Here is an 18,643-nt window from a genome sequence, read left to right as displayed (position 1 = left end):
TGGGGTAGGGGAGTGGCATTGCTAAGGGACTGACTGGCCTGGGGAGAATGGCTTCTCCAGGGCTGGCTGCCAGGAAGCTCGTGCTGCCCCTAGAGGCGGGTCCTGAGCCCCTCCACTGCCAGGAAATAAGGGTTCCCAGAAGCACTTCCTCCCCTCCACCTCCTTCGAGGAGGAGCGGAAGTGACGTGTCGCGGGGCGGGTCTGTCCACGCACAATGGGCCATGGAGTTCTCTTTCGATGTGGACGCCCTGCTGCCGGAGCGGATCACGGTGCTGGACCAGCACCTGCGACCCCCAGCTCGGCGACCCGGAACCACAACGCCGGCCCGGTGACATCTCAAATTCGCCCCAAGGCCCTTCTCTCCTAGTTTCTCTCAAAAAATGGTCCAGGCACCACGCCCCCTTTTCACGGAATAGTGGCCCTGCCTTTTGTGGTCCTGGCTTGCCCTTTGGTGACCTTTGACCCTAGACCTGGTGGAGTTGGTCGCCACTTGCATCTGTGACCTTTCACTCTTAGGCCTGATTTGTTCTAACCAAAGCCCTTCCGGCTTCCCCACAATAACCTCAGGGAAGGAGTGTACTGTATTGAAAAGAGGTGTGGCAAAAGCTTGGGTTCCAGAAAGGTGGGGTGGAAAATCAGATTGGAAAGGTAAAGTCAGAGAGTCTTAAGTGCTGAACCTGGATTGAGGTTGTGGCCAATGTTACCAGGATCCTCTAATTCAGTAAGTATCTGACTCTTTCTTTCTTTCTGTAGTGTTGACCTGCAACAGCAAATTATGACCATTGTAGATGAACTGGGCAAGGCTTCTGCCAAGGTACTGGGGAGTCTTTAGATGGAGAAAAGGGCGGGGTGGGGGGAATCTCTCTGGGGCCAGTAGATAAGAGAGGCCTAGGTCCTTGGGAATGGACTTGCAGAAAGTCTGTCTTCATCTTCCCGGCAGGCCCAGCATCTTCCTGCTCCCATCACCAGTGCATCAAGGATGCAGAGTAACCGCCATGTTATGTATGTGCTCAAAGACACTTCAGCGCGACCGTAAGTGCCAAATGCCCTTCCATCCCATATTTTATTCCTTCCAACTCCAGCCCCTCTCCCTTTTTTGACTCTCCCAATAGATGCTACTAGCTTGTTTCATTATTCTTCCCATCCTGCAGAGCTGGAAAAGGAGCCATTATTGGCTTCCTGAAAGTTGGATACAAGAAACTCTTTGTACTGGTGAGTGTTACTGGAAGCTGAGAGTTCACATGCCTTGGCTTTTGAGAATAAAAGGGCTGGATGTTGGGAGGGGGCAACGATGTCTGTCCTAAAAGATATTTGTTCTTTACCTCTTAGGATGATCGTGAGGCTCACAATGAGGTAGAACCACTTTGCATTCTGGACTTTTACATCCATGAGTCACTTCAACGCCATGGCCATGGACGAGAACTCTTCCACTATATGTTGCAGGTGTCATTTAGCTTTTCACTAGTCCATCCAAAATAGAGATCAAAGGCCCCTTTGCCCTGACCCCTCCCAAAGGCCCTGACTTCCACCCTCCTCCCTGCCACATTCCCATATCCTCCTATCCCCTTCCCAGGCTGCTGCGTTCCTCTTGGCATGCTTTCCCCCAAACTTCTCCTACCCTGAGTCTCCTGTCTTTGCAGAAGGAGCGGGTTGAACCACACCAACTGGCCATTGACCGACCATCACAGAAGCTGCTTAAGTTCCTGAATAAACATTACAACCTGGAGACCACAGTCCCACAGGTTAGAGGCTTCAGAGGGTAGATCCTCATTGAACATTCCCATTGAATGTATTTATTATTTGGGGGCAACGAAATGGCATCTTCCATGCATTCCTTATTACCCATTATATAGGATTTATTCTGCGTAGCTAACCTCTTCTCCCCCGGCTCCCCCCCCCCCCCCGCCCATTTTTTTATGGTACCATCTCTCATTCTGCAGCTATTCACTTTCATGTATTTTGATTTTTCGTTATTGGCTGTTCTGTATACCCAATAATATGTTTGTGCCCCAAACATAGCCAGTTTTCACCTCGTTTTTACACAGGCCTTTAATCAATATTTATTAAGGCCCAGAGTAATATATATTCCTTGTTTTGGAGGAGTTTTGGCCTAATAGGGAAGGTGGTTTGTGTATAAGTAAATATGATACAATGTACTAATGCTATCCATTCATTTAACAAATATTTATTGGGCACTTGACACTGTTTTGCACACTAGGAATACCTTACTCAACAAAACAGACAAAAGTCTCTGCCCTTGTGCAGTTTATATTCTCGTTGGGGAAACAACCGTAACAAATGACTATGTAGTATGGTTGATGATAAGTGCTCTGGAAAGAGGAGAGCCACTGAGAAGGCTTGCAAGTACCATTGTGGGGATGGGAGTTCATGGGGTTGCGAGTTTAAATAGGATAATCAGGGGTACCTGGGTGGTCTGTTAAGCATCCCATTCTTGGTTTTGGCTCAGGTCATGATCTCACAGTTCGTGAGTTCAAACCCAGCATTGGGCTCTGTACTTGGCTGCTTGGGAGTCTCTCTCTCTCTGCTCGCTCCCCTGCTCACTCTCTCTTGCAAAATAAGTAAGCTTCAAAAATTTTAAATGGGATAATCAGGGAAGGCCTCCCTGAGAAAGTGCCATTTGAGCAGTAACTTAAAGGAAGTGAGAATAAGAGCCAGGTAATATCTGGAGAGAGGGCATCCAGGCAGAAGGAATGGCTAGTGCAAAGTCCATGAGATAGAATGTGCCTGAATGAGAATGAATTGGCTGGTGTGGCTAGAGCAGTTTGAGTGAATGGGAGTGTGGTGGATCAAGGAGCAAGGGGGAGGAAGAACATTTCAGACCTTACAGGTATTGCAAAGGCTTTGGCTTTTGCTCTAAGTGAAAAAAGGAGAGTCATCATAGGAGTTTGAGCAGAGACATGATACAATCTGATTTAACGAGACCACTTTGGTTATTAAGAATAGCAATAGGGGAGCAAGGATATAAGCAAGCAGACTAGTGAGGAAGCAACAATCCTGATGGAAAATGGTGGGGCTGAAACCAAGGTGGTAGCATTAGAGAGGGTAAAGGGTGGTCAGATTTTAAATATTTTGAAGTTAAATAAGATATCCTAATAGATGATCTGTGGAGAAAGAAGGAGTTAAGGATGATCCCACACTCGGCCTGAGGCATTGGACAGATGAAATTTGCTTAACCTAGGGGCGCCTGGGTGGCTCAGTCGGTTGGGCGGCCGACTTCGGCTCAGGTCATGATCTCGCGGTCCGTGAGTTCGAGCCCCACGTCGGGCTCTGTGCTGACAGCTCAGAGCCTGGAGCCTGTTTCAGATTCTGTGTCTCCCTCTCGCTGACCCTCCCCTGTTCATGCTCTGTCTCTCTCTGTCTCAAAAATAAATAAAACGTTAAAAAAAAAAATTTTTTTTTTAAAAAAAGAAATTTGCTTAACCGAGATGGTAGGTGGAGCACCTTTGGAGGGAAATGGTAGGAGTCCATTTTGATTTTGTTAATCCTAGGTTGAGTTGACAGTTGGGTACTTCTTTGGAGTCCACAGAAGAGATTTGGAATAGAAAGGTCTCAGCATACATAGGGTGTTGAAAGCGATGAGATAGGAGGAGATCACCAAGGAGTGAGAATAGAAAGAAAAGTGGTTCAAGGACTTGAGCCATTGAGCACTTCTTTTTTTTTTTTTAAGTTTATTTACTTTGAGAGAGACAGAGCTGTGAGTGGGAGAGGGGCAAAGAGAGAGGGAGAGAGAATCCCAAGATCCCAAGCAGGCTCCACACTGTCAGTGCAGAGCCTACTGTGGGGCTTGGTCCCATGAGCCATGAGATCACAACCTGAGCTGAAACCAAGAATCAGGTGTTCAACCCAGGTACCCCAAGCACTCTTTTAAGGGGTGTCACCAGAGGAGGAGAAGAACCAGCACATGTGACCAAGGAGCGACTAGTGAAGTAGATGAAAATTTACAGGTAGGTAGGGTGACCTGGAAGACTAATGAAGAAAACATTTCCAGGAGGAAGAAATGGCTTACTGAGTCAAATGCTGCTGATTAGTGAGGTCAGAAGAGGCCTGAGAGGTGACTGTTGTATTTAGCTGCCTGAGGCCACTGGTGATCCTGACAAGGGGTTTTGGTGTAGTGGTGGGTAGAAGCCTGGATGGATTGGGTTTAAGGAGATTGAGAAGCCAGGAAGTGGAGAGGGCAAGAATAGGCCATAAATGCTGCTTTAAGGGGAACAAAGAAATAGAGCAAGAGCTAGAGGGGAAAGTGGATTAAGACAGGGTTGACAGTTTCCGTTTGGAAGAACCAGCAATATAAGAATGACTTAATAGAAAATGTGATGTCAGAACATAGGGAGAATTGCAGAAGCAATGTCATTGAATGGGCAGGAGGGGTTGGGATTGGGTTGACAAGTTAGCTTTGGATAGGAGCATGGACAATCCACTAACATGATTTGATTGATGTACTTACAGAAGAAGGCATAAAGACATGGTGGTGAGTGCTACCTTGGGGTGGGGGTTGGGTAAAGGAAGGCTTGACTTAGTTTAATCGTGAAAGCTGAATGTCATGGGGACAGAAGTAGGCAGGCTAAAGTGCATTTCCTATAGAGGAACCAGCATGAGCACAAGCAGATAGGTATTCAGATACCTTTTAGGGTACTACAGGCAGTATGGTGTGGCAGGAATGCTGTGCATGTGCAATAATTATTGCTGGAGTAGGAGGGTGGGCCTGTAGACAGGGTTAAGGCAGGAGATAGGCAGGATCTATTTATATTTAGAATGTCCTCCCCTAATACTTTGTTCCATTAAGAGGCAGTGGAGAGTGGTGGGAGGAGCATACCATATTGGGCATACCAAGGTAACCTGTAGACCAAAGCATTGTAGAGTATAATTATGTAAATAATGATTCATGAGCTCTGTGTGCTGTCTACATGCATCATCTTAGTTGATCTTTGTACCTCTCTTTGAGATGGGTGCTTTTATTGACCCCACTTAGGGGTTTATACAGATGAGCAACTTGACCAAGTTCACACAGCTAATAAGTGGCAATAACGTGAACCCAATGCCCACTCTTTTTTTTTTTAATTTTTTATTTATTTTTGAGGGAGAGAGAGACACACACAAAGTGTGAGCAGGGGAGGGGCAGAGAGAGGAGACACAGAATCTGAAGCAGCCTCCAGGCTTTGACCTGTCAGCACAGAGCCTGACATGGGGCTAGAACCCATGAACTGTGAGATAATGACCTGAGCCAAAGTCAGATGCATAACCAACTGAGCTACCCAGGCATCCCAGCTATTGGCCACTCTTTATGACTACACTATATTCCTGGCCGAAATGCTGCAGCTAGAATCAAGATTCTGGGGCTTAAGTCCTGGCTGTGTCACTTGTTAGCTACTTGGCTTTCGGCAGGCCATGTTTCCAAGCCTTTTTATTCTTCTTTAACATTATGACTACAAGGATTGTTGTGAAGGTCAAATTGAATGTGGTTTGACAAAATAACTCTAAAATGGTCAATTGGCACCCTGTCCTCCAGCATGTCTTCTCTTAACAATTCCACCCATTTGAACCCTGCTTAATTCTTAGTTTTTCTCATTGTTTATATACTTAAACTATTTGGTCTTGTTAATGTGTGTGAATGTTTAAGTTTTTGTTTTGACAGTTCGGGATGCCTCATCTTCCCTGATGTTTTGTGTGCTGTCTTTCCCATTTGCTTGGGTCCTGGGAGAACTAAAAAGTAGGGTATGGGTTTTTTGTTTTTGAGATAAAATGCACTGTTTTAACTATCTAAAATATACAGTTTAGTGATTTTTAGTATTTTCACAATGTTGTGTGATTATTCCTGCTAATTCTAGACCATTTCTATGACAAAGAGAAACCCAGAACTCATTAAGCAGTGACTTCCCATTCCCCTTTCCCCAGCCTTTGTCAACCAGTAATTTACTGTGTGGATTTGCTTATTCTGTACATTTTATATAAATGGAATCATACGATATGTGGCCTTTGTGTTTGGCTTTCACTTAGCATAATGTTTTCAGAGGGTTCATCCGTTGTAGCATGTATTGGTACGTCATCACTTTTTATGGGTGAATAATACTCGATTATTTGGATATATCGTATTTTGTTTATCAATTTATCATTGTTTATCCATTTATCAGCTGATTCAGATTTGGTTGTTTCTACTTTTTGGTTATTATGAATAATACTGCTGTGAATATTTGTGGGCAAGATTGTGTTTCAACATATCTTTATAGTTCTTTTAGGTATATGGCTAAGAGTAGAATTGCTGGGTCAAATGGTAATTCTTTATCTGTTTGAGGAACTGACAAGATGTTTTTCCACAATGACTGCAACATTTTACATCTTCTACCAGCAATATACAGTATTCCAAGTTCTCATTATCCTTACTAACATTTGTCATCCTAGTGGCTATGCACTGTTATCTCTTTGCAGTTTTGATTTGCATCTTCTTGATGACTAATGCAGATCTGCATCTTTTCAAATGTTTATTGGCCATTTGCTTATCTTCAGAGAAATGTTTATTCCAAGTCCAATATCAAGTCCCATTTTTAAATTGTGTTCTTTTTTTAAATTTTTTTTAATGTTTATTTTTGAGAGAGAGAGACAGAGCGTGAGAGGGGGGAGGGTCAGAGAGAGCAGGAGACACAGGATCCCAAGCAGGCTTTAGGCTCTGAGCTGTCAGTACAGAGCCCAACGTGGGGCTTAAACTCACAAACCATGAGTTCATGACCTGAGCTGAAGTTGGACGCTTAACTGACTGAGCCACCCATTTACACCCTCCCTTAAATTGTGTTCTTTGTTCTTGAGTTGTTAAGTGTTCTTTATATATTCTAGATATAACACTCTTATCAGATGTATGATTTGCAAATATTTTCTATTCTGTGAGTTTTTTCATTTTTTTCTTCCTTCCTTCCTTCCTTCCTTCCTTTCTTCCTTCCTTCTTTCCTTCCTTCCTTCCTTCCTTCCTTCCTTCCTTCCTTCCTTCCTTCCTTCCTTCCTTTTTAAGTTTACTTATTTTGAGAGAGACAGAGCACAAGCAGGGGAGGGCCAGAGAGAGGGAGAGAGAGAGAATCCCAAGCGGGTTTCATGCTGCCAGCCGCAGAGCCTGATTCAGGGCTCTAACTCAAACACCAGGAGACAATGACCTGAGCTGAAACCAAGAGTTGGACACTTAACCAACTGAGCCACACGGGTGTGTCCCGCCTTTGCATTTTCTTAATTGTGTCTTTGGAAGTACAAAAGGTTTTGCTTTTGATGAAGTCCAATTAATTTTTTTCTTTGCTTTCTTATGCTTTGGTGTCATATTTAAGAAACAATTGTCTAATCCAGGTCATGAATATTATTCCCTATGTTTCCTTTTAAGAGTTTCATAGTTTTAGCTCTTAACAATTAAATCTTTGGGGCACCTCGCTGGCTCAGTCAGAAGAGCATGCAATGCTTGGTCTTTAGGCTGTGAGTTGAACCCCATGTTGGATGCAGAGACTACATACATACATACATACATACATACATACATAAACTTTAAAAAATTAAAAAAGAAATTGATATCTTTGACCCAGTTGAAGTTATTTTTGTCTAGTGTGAGGTGTAGGCCTACATTCAGTATCTTGCATGTGAATATTCAGTTGTCCAAGCACCGTTTTTTGTTTTGTTTTGTTTTTTCCTTTTCAAATTTTTATTCAAATTGTAGTTAACATACAGTGCAATATTGGTTTCAGGAGCAAAATTCAGCAATTCATCACTTACATACAATGCCTGGTGCTCATCATAACAAGTGCCCTCCTTAATAACCATCACCCATGTAGCCCATCCCCCACTTACCTCTCTCCATCAACCCTCAGTTTGTTCTCTATCTTTAAGGTCTCTTGAGGCACCTGGGTGACTCAGTCAGCTAAGCGTCCGACTCTTGATTTTCGCTCAGGTCATGATCTCATGGTTCGTGAATTCCAGCACTGACAGCACAGACCCTGCTTGGGATTCTGTCTCCCTCTCTCTTCCCGCCCCCCTGCTTATGCTTTCTCTCTCTCTCTCAAAAAAAATAAAGCTTAAAAAAATTAAAAAGCAAAAGAGTCTCTTACAGTTTGTTCCCCCATCTCATATGTTCATTTGTTTCATTTCTTAAGTTCCACATATGAGTGAAATCATAAGGTATTTGTCTTTCTCTGACTTATTTCACTTAGCATAATACATTCTAGCTCCATCCATGTCACTGCAAATGGCAAGATTTCATCCTTTTTTATGGCTTAGTAATATTCCATTATAGATATACCATTTCTCTCACACACACACACACACACACACACACACGGACTCTTTACATAGTTGGACTTTTGTTGATAGTGCTGCTATAAACATCGGGGTGCATGTTCCCTTTTGAATCTGTGTTTTTATATCCTTTGGGTAAATACCTAATGGTGCAATTGCTGGATCGCAGTGTAGTTCTATTTTTAACTTTTTGAGGAACCTTCCAGAGTGCCAAGCACCATTTGTTTAAAAAGCTGCTTTTCCTTGCATTGAATCATCTTGGCATCCTTGTTGAAAATTGACCATAAACACATGGGTTTATTTCTGGACTCTATTCATTCCAATGGTCTCTCTCTCTGTCCATCTTTAGGCCTCTTCCATACCATTTTGATTACCATACCTTGTAGAAAGTTTTGAAATCAGGAAGTGTGAATCCTCCAAGATTGTCTTGGCTATTTGAGATCTTTTATAATTCCATATCAACTTTTAGGATCAGCTTATCAGGGTTTGAGTTTTTGACTGATTCTGTCAACAAGGACAGGAAGGCTGGCTTTTTGTTCCTCCCACTATGTTTTTTTAGGACAAGTTCTGTCCCGGGTAGTGCTGAATGGACAACTATATTTCACTTGTTTCATCTTATAGGTCAACAACTTTGTGATCTTCGAAGGCTTCTTTGCCCATCAGCACCGTAAGTTCTCTCAATTTGTGTGTGTTGGCCAAGTAGTTGGGGTGAGGGGAAGGAAAGAGGTGGATTCTTGATCCCATTGGCCCCCTCACTGAGGGGCACCACCACTTCCTTCCTCACAGGGCCCCCTGCTCCCTCCTTGAGAGCATCTCGACATTCTCGTGCTGCTGTGGTTGATCCTACACCTGCTGGTAAAGCTGCAGTGAATGGGTAGAACTGTAGGGCCATAGTGGGTAGTTCCTCTGGAGGCCACAGGGAGCATAGTGCAATCATGGGCAATTTGGGAGAATTCTAAAGCAGCCGAAGTCTCTGGCAATTGTTACCCATTTGCCATTGCCATTGTGAGCTTAGTGCATCTTAGGTTTGTTAGAACTTTAACCAAGTGAGTTCACTGGGAGCCTGTTTGAGGATTGGTATTGATGGAGTCTCTTGCCCCTTCAGGTCCGTCAAAATAGGCCAGAGTCACGTTTCTTTGCAAACCCCTCAGGTTTCTGTCAGTCAGTGAGGGACAGACAAGTGTAGTCAGCCCTTCCATTTCCAATCATAGAATAGTGACACAAATGGTCCAAAGTTTAAATATATATTAGTTTTAAAAAACAATGCTCAGAATTTAGTATTTCCAACCAAATAATGAAATTGATCTGGAGAAACCAAACCTAGGAGGTACTGAAATGCTGCCCAGCTTCCCCATTCCATCATACACACATGTTCCTTGCCAGTTTGGGCCCCACTCCTCACTCTTCCTCACTGCCTCCCACAGGTAGAGAAGCACAGCTTGCACAGAAGTGCTCCCTTGTTGATCTGGTTTTGTGGCTAGCTCTCACCTCGTCCATGGCCAGGAAAGGGAGTAGCAGCCACCCAAAGAACAGTCTGTTACCAGTTATTAGTTTCGACCAGTGTCAGGCACTGGGAGGCAATTCATATCCATGACTTGCTTTGCTTGCCAAGGCTTCTTCCATCTAGCTCCTGCTGACTTACAGGCTGTAAGAGGGAGTGAGAGCCAACAAGGACAGTGAGGACCAATATCCACAGGGGAGGAGAGCACAGATAAAGCCTAAGTGGATTTGTTGAGAAGTCTCTCATTTACCACACATGATAGAGAACCTCTGGAAAGGGAAAGGGAGGGAGCAAATAGGAAAGTAAGGGGGTGGAAAGTAGAGCTTTGGATAATATGTTAGCCTCCCATTTACTCTGCTAACTCCAGATGTCTTTGTTTTCTCCTCAAACTTTTGTTTTTCCTAAAAAAAGCTTAAGTTTTGTCCTATTTTTGCGCCAGAAGGAGAGGTTCTGCCCCACCCCAACCTATCCAAAGCAATCCTGATTAACCAAGGGCTTTGTCCATCTCATCTAGAGGGACCTGGGGTCCTCGTTGGCCCAGCTGGGACCATTCCACTGCCCCAGAATCCCAGGGGGGCCCGACAGCACCCACTGACAGTAAGAGCTCACCTCCCTTAGCCATCCTTCTCCTGCATCACCCAGGCCCCAGAGTCTCCCCCTGGAACTTTTCCCCCAACTCTGCATTTGACCTACTCCTTCTGGCTCCCCTCAAAAATGCTCCAACATTTTCCTTGAATTCCCTCTTGGTGTGAAGGCATTGCCACAGAGCTGCTTCTGTGATGGAGCTGAACTCTCCTTCCCTGGGAAGAACTGTGGTGTCAGGGAGTAGAGGTTTGGGGTCATGGGGGTAGTGGCTGGGAGGAGGGGTGCAGGGTATGTCTCCTAATGCTTGCTTTGCCTGTGTCTTCTTCACTGACAGCTCCAGCAAGAAAGCTGCCACCCAAGAGAGCAGAGGGAGACATTAAGCCATATTCCTCTAGTGACCGAGAATGTAAGACTGGGGTTGGGTGCCTGGGCTTGGGGACCTTAATCCAGGGGAAGGATTAGTTCTCTCTAAAGGCTCTGATTTCTCTTTTTTCTACCCAAATCTTTGCTGTCATCACTCTCTTCCCTCTTTTTTTTCTTCTTTCTCTGTTGTGGTATTTTCCCTCTTGCCAGTTCTGAAGGTAGCTGTGGAGCCTCCTTGGCCCCTAAACAGGGCCCCTCGCCGTGCTACGCCTCCAGTTCACCCACCCCCCCGCTCCAGCAGCCTGGGAAACTCACCAGAACGGGGTCCCCTCCGCCCCTTTGTGCCAGAGCAGGAGCTGCTGCGTTCCCTGCGCCTCTGCCCTCCACACCCTACTGCCCGCCTTCTGCTTGCTACCGACCCTGGGGGCAGTCCAGCCCAGCGTCGCCGCACCAGGTAATAGGAGTTAGGGAAGGTTAGGGAGCCTCAAAACTGTCAGAGAGGTTGTTAGAAATGGCAAAGGGCAGTTTGAATCCACCAGAGATGTGAAGCAGTAGGACATGTGGATTGGAGAGGCCTGAAACCTTTTGATAAGAATATATTGGAACAGAGTGGTATGGAGTGGTAGGAGTGGTATAGAAATAAACGAAGGAGCAGAATAGTACTTTATACGGAATCTAGGGACTCTAGTTTTAAAGTGAGAGACAGGAGGAAGGAAAAACACAGATCCATTGGGTGGGGAAATGGAGTCAAATTGGGGAAATCTTGGTTTAATACTTACTGGGAAGATGCAGTGTCTCTGACATATTGGGGAGCCACTGGCCCCATGTTAGTGCTTTATATGGCAGCAGCCCATCTTAACAGGTGGAGTGGGCATCTCATTGATTTCTCTCCCTAGCTTTCTCTTCACTTCTGACTTTGCTTTCTGTTTTTCTCTCTCCCCCATTTTCCCTTTCCCTTTCTCTTTCTCCTGTCCATAACACCCTTCCTCAGCTCCCTTCCCCGCTCTGATGAGAGTCGATACTGACAGACAGCTACCCCTTCCCCTCCCGTGGAGACCCGGGATGGGCAGAGCCCCCTCTCCCTGAGAACCCCAGACCCACTCTTCCATTGTAGTCCCTAGGGTTCGGTGGAACCTGACAGAGCTCATAGGATTCCCTCTTCCACTTTCTTGGGCAACAGTGTTGTCAGGGTCCTACATGGCCAAATACTTTGTAGCTTTTCTGCCTTCTTCCTAAGTGGGCTGCGAACACTCCCACAGACAGCCTGATTTGCTGCCAGATCCATTGATTGGGTGGCTCATACTGATTATCCAGAGAAGCACACTTTTGCTTGCTGTGTTAGACCCTAGAACACCAAGGAAGGTCCAAGGGCCTCCTCTGCCAGGGAAACTTTTAAGGAGTCTTATCCATGGAATAAATCCCATAGTCCTTCCACAGTGTTACTGGTGGCTCTAATACTGCTTTGTGCTGCCTACCACATTTATCTTCTCAGCCTGCTGAAGCCAACTAATGAGCTCTGCTTCAGAGCAGCTCAGTGATCTAGGACAGGGTCTTACCAGCTCCCCAAAGGGATCCACTCAACGTTGCCAAACTCTAAATCTCCCCATGTTTTGTGTATGTATTGGGAACCCCCAAGCTGATGTCTGCTTTGAGGCTCTAGACTCCCCACACTTCTAAAGATACCATCACGTCCCCCAGATCCAGATACTGTGAGGGAGTTTGTTTCTTGGCAGCAGATCCTGTTGAGCACCCTGTGATCACTCTTAGCCATGTTTCAGAAGATAGGCCCTGAGTCTCAAGTATCTGTTAGCTCCTGGGATCCCCTCTTGTATACATCCCTCCCCAGTAGCTAGATGCTGATAAATGCCTGTCTGGTGAGGTTGTCTTGAGATGATGGAGGAACTCTTCCTCTGGCCTTCCTTTCTTTCTTCCATAGCAAGAACCTTCCCTGCTCCATACCCAGGGTATGGAACATCCTTCCCCCTCCCTACCTTCTGAATGTGTGGTAGATCAGGTTACTCCCAGTGTGTTCCCCCATCCCAGTACTTGGGAGCAGGATCTCCCTCTCTCCCAACTCACTCCTTTTCCTTCCCCTTCTCACTGTTGTTTGAATAAACTGCATTCTTTTGTGTTTTTTAAATGGACATTTTCAATGAAAGAAAAATCAAAAAACAAAAAAACAAAAAAAACCCCAAACTTCAGGTCTCAGCCTCGTTTGTGTGTCACCTGTTTTTTTTTCCTTGGGATCTCTGGACCTCTGTGCCTCTCATCTTCCTTACCTCTGAGATCTACTGGATCTTCTGCAGGTTCCTTCTCCTGTCCATGCAGTCACTGGATCCTCTGGGTAGGCTTCTGGATCTACTCTCCCATTCCCTCCAGAAACCTCCAGCTCTCCCCAGTGACTTCTACCCTTTTGCATAGGCCAGCCATTGCTGAGATGTCAAGATTTGCCAACATCTCTGGGACCTGCTCATTGCCTCCTGACTGTTCCCTGGATTCCTCTTCCCATTCTGGTTTCCTGCCCCTCTCCCACCCTTGGACCTCTCTCCGTACAATTTCTTTTCCTCCTAAATTAAGCCTTGTCACTCCCTATTTCCCTCTGGTCTGACATATCCTATAATTAAAATAACCATGTTTTCTAAACCAAACACCAGGGCATCTGGTCTAACAATTTTTTTTGCCTATATGTGATTCTGGTTTTCTGACATAACTCGAATCACATTTAGCCTTATTTTTAACACACTACCTCAACTAGAACTAAGACTACAGCAAACTAGGACTGTTCCAAAAAATCTTGGGGTATAAAATGAGCTCCCTACCCTTTTCTGAAGCATAGATTAGATTAAAACCCCATAGGAATGGTAATTACCCCTTTGTCTTTATCCTGTACTATTCCTTTCCTTTCTCTTCTCTGATTCCCCCCTCCAAACCCACTTATCTTTCTTCCTGTAGCCTCTTCCCCATCATCTCCCATTTCTTCTACAGGGGGGCTCCCCCAGGGCTGGTAGCCCAAAGCTGCTGCTACAGCCGCCATGGGGGATTGAGTTCCTCATCCCCCAATACAGGTAAGTATTCATCCTTCCTTATCCTCAAACCAAGTAGACCATATTCACTACCTACTCCAGCCTTCCCATGACATGCCTGGTGTTTCCACAGGCAATCAAGAGTGGAAGCAAGGGGAACAGGAAACACAGAATAGGTGAGGTCTGAGCCCTTCCTCTACCAGCTTCCCACCACTTCTGACTCCTTTCCTAACATCACTGTCTGCTACTTTCTCCTTTGAACACCAGCTCCTCCCATAAATTGTTCCACCTAACATCCTTAAACCCTCTTTCCCCATAGGTTCAACTCGTGCTTACTTTGGCACTAAGGGGTTTCAGATTTGGACACATAGCACTAATGGTTTCAGCCTCATACTCACTCCATCATGTATCCTACTCTACATTAGGGCCAGACCTTGAAGAGCCCCTGATCTTAATTGCCACTCTAGTACCCCAGTAATTCACCTTCCATCTCCCTCTCACCTACCAGGTCTGCCAGCGAGGAGCAGGTCTTGTCACAGGATGGGTCTGGGGAGGAACTCATGCACACAGTTCCTCCACAGGCCCAGACCCTACCAGCTCAGTCCTGGACAATGGGTGGGGACATGTTCAACGCCAGGTTCATTCGAAACTTGCAGGACCGTCGCAGCACTAGGCCTTGGTGACGGAAACCCTTTCTCACACCTTCAAAGTCAGTATAATTTCTCACTACAGGAGGTAGCCAAACAAAGCCCTCCCTCATAATGGAAATATTTATTCATTAATTCTTTCATTCATTCAACAGCTTTTCTTACCAGTGCCAAGTCATTTGTATTTTATTTTTAACCAGAGCAATAAAAGTTTATTTTTATCACGAGAGCTGCTAAAAAACTTGATTGTCGTTATTTCAGTCCCACCCCTCGTTCTTTGTTGCACCTGGTTCAGGCCTATCATCGCCCAGACTTTTGCGTAAGCGCCGCACGTGAGGCAGCTGTGTTCCCCTGAACGCTAGTTTACTGCGCAAGCGCTCTGAGGCAGCCTCAAGAACAGGCGAGCGCAGGCGCACTTAGTGCAGACAAAGTGCCTCACCGCTTCCCTGGAATCCGCTGCAGTGCGCAAGCGCGCAACATCTCCGTTTCCCTCCTCTCAGCCCCCCCCCCCCCCCACCTCCTTTCCCCTTCAAGAAACCGGCTCCAGGGCGCGCTCACCCCTGTGAAGAGGCCGGACACGGGAGGCGCTGTCTCCGCTCCCGGAAGATCATGTATCAGCCCAGCCGGGGGGCGGCCCGGCGTCTCGGCCCCTGCCTCCGTACCTACCAGGCTCGCCCCCAGGTGAGAGCAAAGAGGAAACCCGGGAGAGGAGGGGGCGGGGTGAGACCCTCCTCAGAGCCGGCGCGTAGGGCGGAGCGCGCGCCCCGTCCGCGCAGGCGCAGTGGCGTCCTACCGCCCCTTTTCACCTGGGCTGGGCGGTGCATGGAGGGGCGAGGGGTCGCGAGGATTGGAGGGTTGCGCCGCCATCGGTGGCGTACACAGGATGTTGGTTCTCCCGGGTCTGGGTTGTGCAGGTTGGATTGAAGCTGGGACGGCGGGGCGAGGCCGCATTTCGTCCCAGCTTCTGCGGTTACCTGTGCCTGGAGGTGATTTGAAGGGCAGTGGGTGGAGAGGTTCGCAGCCCGGCCGCGGAGCTGCCCCGGGAGTTTCCAAGTCCCGACCGGAAAGACCTAGGGGCCGCGCTTTGCAGCTCGCGCATCTTCCACCCGGATAGCGGTCCTGGCAGAAAGGCCGGCCCGGCTGGACTGGGCTCGGGCCCCAGCTCCAGGGTGGGCAAGATGGCCACGCCCCCGGCGGAGACGGTGCCTCAGGGACACCTTTGGGGACAGAGGTACCTGCACGGCCCGCCAGCCTTCCCGGTAGTGAGACACCCCCCCCCCCCCCGGGGGGGGGGTTCCTTGAGAGCGGAGAGACTTGGTCTAGGCCTATGAGTGGCCTCCCACTCATCGCACTTTAAGCGTAGGTAAACCAGAGGAATGAAGCCCTCTGGTTTCATTAACCTTCGTTAAAGGTCTGGAGACCTTTAACGGTCTCCTGGGCTTGTTTCTGTCATAGGGGGGCCCGAAATGATAGTAGGTTACATCTACATACTACTTTACAGGTCGCGGAGTTTTATTTACATTTATTAGGTCATATAGTCCTCATAATAACTCAGTGTGGCTTCATCGTCCTCGTTTATAAGAAGACATTTATAAGAGATAGGCATAGGTAATGAGAATGCCTAAGGTGTCACAATGTAATCGGAGCTCAGAGAAATGTCTCCTACTTCCAGTTGGATGTTTTTTTTCTGTTAAACACTGCTTGGTGGAGTTCCCTTACAGGCTACGTTATTTCATCCACAGTAAGCGAAAATCTGTTACTCGTTCTTTTTTCAAAAAATATATTATGATTCTTCCTGTAAGAGAGGTGGAATTGCCCCCAAAACAGTGTTAGGATCTTAAACAAGTGTACTGTTTTGGGGGAAGTACTGGTACCTGTGTCACAGGAAACTCTTTCCTCCTGTTTTCAGTAGAGGTGAATTCATCCCATTTTCCTCTAATAATTTTCTCTCTCCTGTCAGGAGGAGCAGGATTGGAAGCATATTAATGAACAGAGTTTAGATGCGGGGGTATCAGGCAGCTAGATTCTTACCTTTTTTCCTTTTATTCTTCCTCCTTAGGACCAGCTTTCTCCACGGGCTCTACCATTTCCTCCACTTTGGCCCCACTCCACAACAACCACTTCTCCATCTTCTATTTTCTGGTCTCCCCCACTCCCACCCCCTCCTATCTGGTTGCTTCCCCGAGCTCCCCCCCTCCCTCTTCCTCAGATCCAGGCCCTCAGCTCACCATGGGTGGTTCTCCCTCCAGGAAAGGGAGAGGAGGGACCAGGACCTGAGATGCATAGCGGCTGCTTGGATGGGCTTAGGAGCCTATTTGAGGGACCTCCCTGCCCCTATCCTGGGGCTTTGATACCTTTCCAAGCCCCTGGGACCTCTTGCCCTTCCCCTGCCACGCCATCAGGAGATCCGAGTATGGAGGAGCACCTGGCTATCATGTATGAGAGACTGAGACACGAGGTAAGTCAGCCTGAAAGTGGGCTTCACCCACAGTGAGAAGGGATGTAGGCAATACTTGGAAATAGAGGATTTTCTTGAAATCACGAGGCAGGCAAATATATGTATTATGTCATTTCCCAAGGAAGAGATGTTCTTCAGTTTTGATTTAAGGGAAGTTAGACATGGAATGAGATTTCCTTTCAGAGGGGAGTAAAGAGGCACCAAAAAGAGAAAACTGAGAAATAGGATAATTTCTTTCCTACTGGACTGATGCCTTCTTCTTCCACCTAGCTTCCCAATCTCTTCCTTCACTCCCACGACTATACTCTCTACTCATCGGATGTGGAATTCATCAATGAGATCCTGAACATACGCACCAAGTGAGAATCCAGGCACGGGTAGGGCCTTGGGAAAGAAAACCACCCAATGCTTTATATTTGACCTTTTTCACTTACCAGAGAAGGTCCTGCTACTTCTCACAACTGTTTCCCATTCCCCAGAGGCCAGTGAGGTTTTTCTCATTATGCCATCATAAGATAGCTTTCCCATCCCTTCTTCACAGGGGCCTAACATGGTACATTCTGTCACTGACCCTCTGCCGCTTTCTGGCCTGGAACTATTTTGCACAACTTCGGTTGGAGGTTCTACAGCTGACCCGCCACCCAGAGAATTGGACCCTGCAAGCCCGCTGGCGGCTTGTGGGGCTGCCCATCCACATGCTTTTCCTGCGTTTCTACAAGCGTGACAAGGAAGAGCTTTACCAGTAAGAGAAAAGATCCAGTCAGTTTCCTAATCCTACTTTAGGACTCTGATGGTCTAGTCTTCCAGACAATCCTTGATCTACTCTGACTTGACTGCAAGCTTTTTCTTGAGGGCAGGGATTTCGTTTTAGTCTACTTTAATATACAGAAATAGGGACTGAGCGTAAGGAAACCTCTAAACTCGGGTTTCTTCATGTACATTGTGTGGTACATAGTAGGCATTCAAATATTTATTGAACAAATGAAAATTCCTGTGTAATAAGTTGAGCCTCGCAACCCTAGGTAGAGTATTTGGTAAGTTTCTGGCAGAGAGTAGAATCTCAAGAAATTGTTAGGCTCAGCCCAAACCAGTGGTCCTCAAAGTTTGCTGCATGGTGGAATCATCTAAGGATCTTTAAAAAATATTGGTGCCAGACATTCTGATTTAAGTGGGACAGGGTACAGCCTCGGCAATCAGGACTTTTCAGAGTTCTCCAGGTGATCTAGTGTGTAGCAAAATTTAGCAACTACTGGTTTAAACAAATGCTTGAATTAAACTTTGCGATCAGTCACCTCCCTCAGTAAGCCTTTCTTTATCCCTTCACCAGGACTTATGATGCCTATTCCACCTTCTTCCTGAATTCCAATGGCCTCATTTGTCGCCATCGCCTAGACAAAGTGAGTCCTTTAGACTGGATGGGGATGGGGTGAAGGGATAGAACATCCCACCAGCTGGCATTAACCTTTGTTCCTGCAGCTGATGCCTTCACACTCACCCCCAACACCTGTGAAGAAACTGCTAGTGGGAGCCCTGGTGGCTCTAGGACTGTCAGAGCCAGAACCCAACTTACACCTGTGTTCTAAGACCTGATCCAGGAACTGGGTGGAGGCAGCACTGAAGACTTTGCTACATACGCACAAGTGGTGGAGGTGGAGGTGGCCTAGAATCTCTGGGAGCCAGCTTCCTCCTCTCTTTTCTCTCCTTTTTTGCCATCTCATGCCATGTAAAGCTGCTGTGTAATTTAATTTGTAAATAATAAAGTCTAAGTAAATATATGAGAATTTCCACG

The 18,643-nt window shown here is 46.6% G+C and overlaps 2 protein-coding genes across 8 annotated transcripts; both read left to right on the top strand.

The window, feature by feature from the left end:
• The first annotated feature begins 177 nt into the window (after positions 1-177).
• On the top strand, positions 178-14,625 carry ATAT1 (alpha tubulin acetyltransferase 1). 6 transcript variants are annotated; one of them, XM_019419963.2, is made up of 13 exons: positions 178-328; positions 754-814; positions 941-1,032; positions 1,152-1,212; positions 1,330-1,353; positions 1,641-1,742; positions 8,899-8,944; positions 9,064-9,132; positions 10,698-10,769; positions 10,937-11,180; positions 13,712-13,791; positions 13,883-13,925; positions 14,258-14,625. In XM_019419963.2, the coding sequence occupies exons 1-13, from the start codon at positions 222-224 to the stop codon at positions 14,430-14,432; spliced, it is 1,176 nt and encodes a 391-aa protein (XP_019275508.1). In that variant the 5' UTR covers positions 178-221; the 3' UTR covers positions 14,433-14,625. The 6 variants fall into 6 exon arrangements, with proteins under 6 accessions (XP_019275508.1, XP_019275506.1, XP_019275507.1 ...); XM_019419961.2 differs by having other exon boundaries at positions 179-328; positions 1,330-1,443; XM_053905295.1 differs by lacking the exon at positions 178-328 and adding an exon at positions 338-648 and having other exon boundaries at positions 1,330-1,443.
• Positions 14,626-14,743: 118 nt separating this feature from the next.
• On the top strand, positions 14,744-18,627 carry CUNH6orf136 (chromosome unknown C6orf136 homolog). 2 transcript variants are annotated; one of them, XM_019419968.2, is made up of 6 exons: positions 14,744-15,077; positions 16,456-16,854; positions 17,125-17,213; positions 17,396-17,596; positions 18,182-18,251; positions 18,331-18,627. In XM_019419968.2, exons 1-6 carry the CDS (start codon positions 15,006-15,008, stop codon positions 18,442-18,444), a joined length of 945 nt encoding a protein of 314 aa, XP_019275513.1. In that variant the 5' UTR covers positions 14,744-15,005; the 3' UTR covers positions 18,445-18,627. The 2 variants fall into 2 exon arrangements, with proteins under 2 accessions (XP_019275513.1, XP_019275512.2); XM_019419967.2 differs by lacking the exon at positions 14,744-15,077 and adding an exon at positions 15,389-15,655.
• The last annotated feature ends 16 nt before the right edge of the window (positions 18,628-18,643 follow it).

Source organism: Panthera pardus, unplaced genomic scaffold (genome assembly GCF_024362965.1).
Source record: "Panthera pardus isolate Hobbes unplaced genomic scaffold, ASM2436296v1 HiC_scaffold_17, whole genome shotgun sequence".
Lineage (NCBI taxonomy): Eukaryota > Metazoa > Chordata > Mammalia > Carnivora > Felidae > Panthera > Panthera pardus.
The sequence above is the reverse complement of the archived record's forward strand: the minus strand, read 5'-3'. Positions and strand labels throughout refer to the sequence as shown.

Bases quoted from the DNA above. Each gene is read 5' to 3' on its own strand.
- ATAT1 (XM_019419961.2), top strand. From the start codon at position 222: ATGGAGTTCTCTTTCGATGTGGACGCCCTGCTGCCGGAGCGGATCACG. The intron at 815-940 runs GTACTGGGGAGT...TCTTCCCGGCAG, and splicing joins TGGGCAAGGCTTCTGCCAAG to GCCCAGCATCTTCCTGCTCC. The intron at 13,792-13,882 runs GTAAGTATTCAT...GTGTTTCCACAG, and splicing joins TTCCTCATCCCCCAATACAG to GCAATCAAGAGTGGAAGCAA.
- CUNH6orf136 (XM_019419967.2), top strand. From the start codon at position 15,575: ATGGCCACGCCCCCGGCGGAGACGGTGCCTCAGGGACACCTTTGGGGA. The intron at 15,656-16,455 runs GTAGTGAGACAC...CTTCCTCCTTAG, and splicing joins ACGGCCCGCCAGCCTTCCCG to GACCAGCTTTCTCCACGGGC. The intron at 17,214-17,395 runs GTGAGAATCCAG...CCTTCTTCACAG, and splicing joins ATCCTGAACATACGCACCAA to GGGCCTAACATGGTACATTC.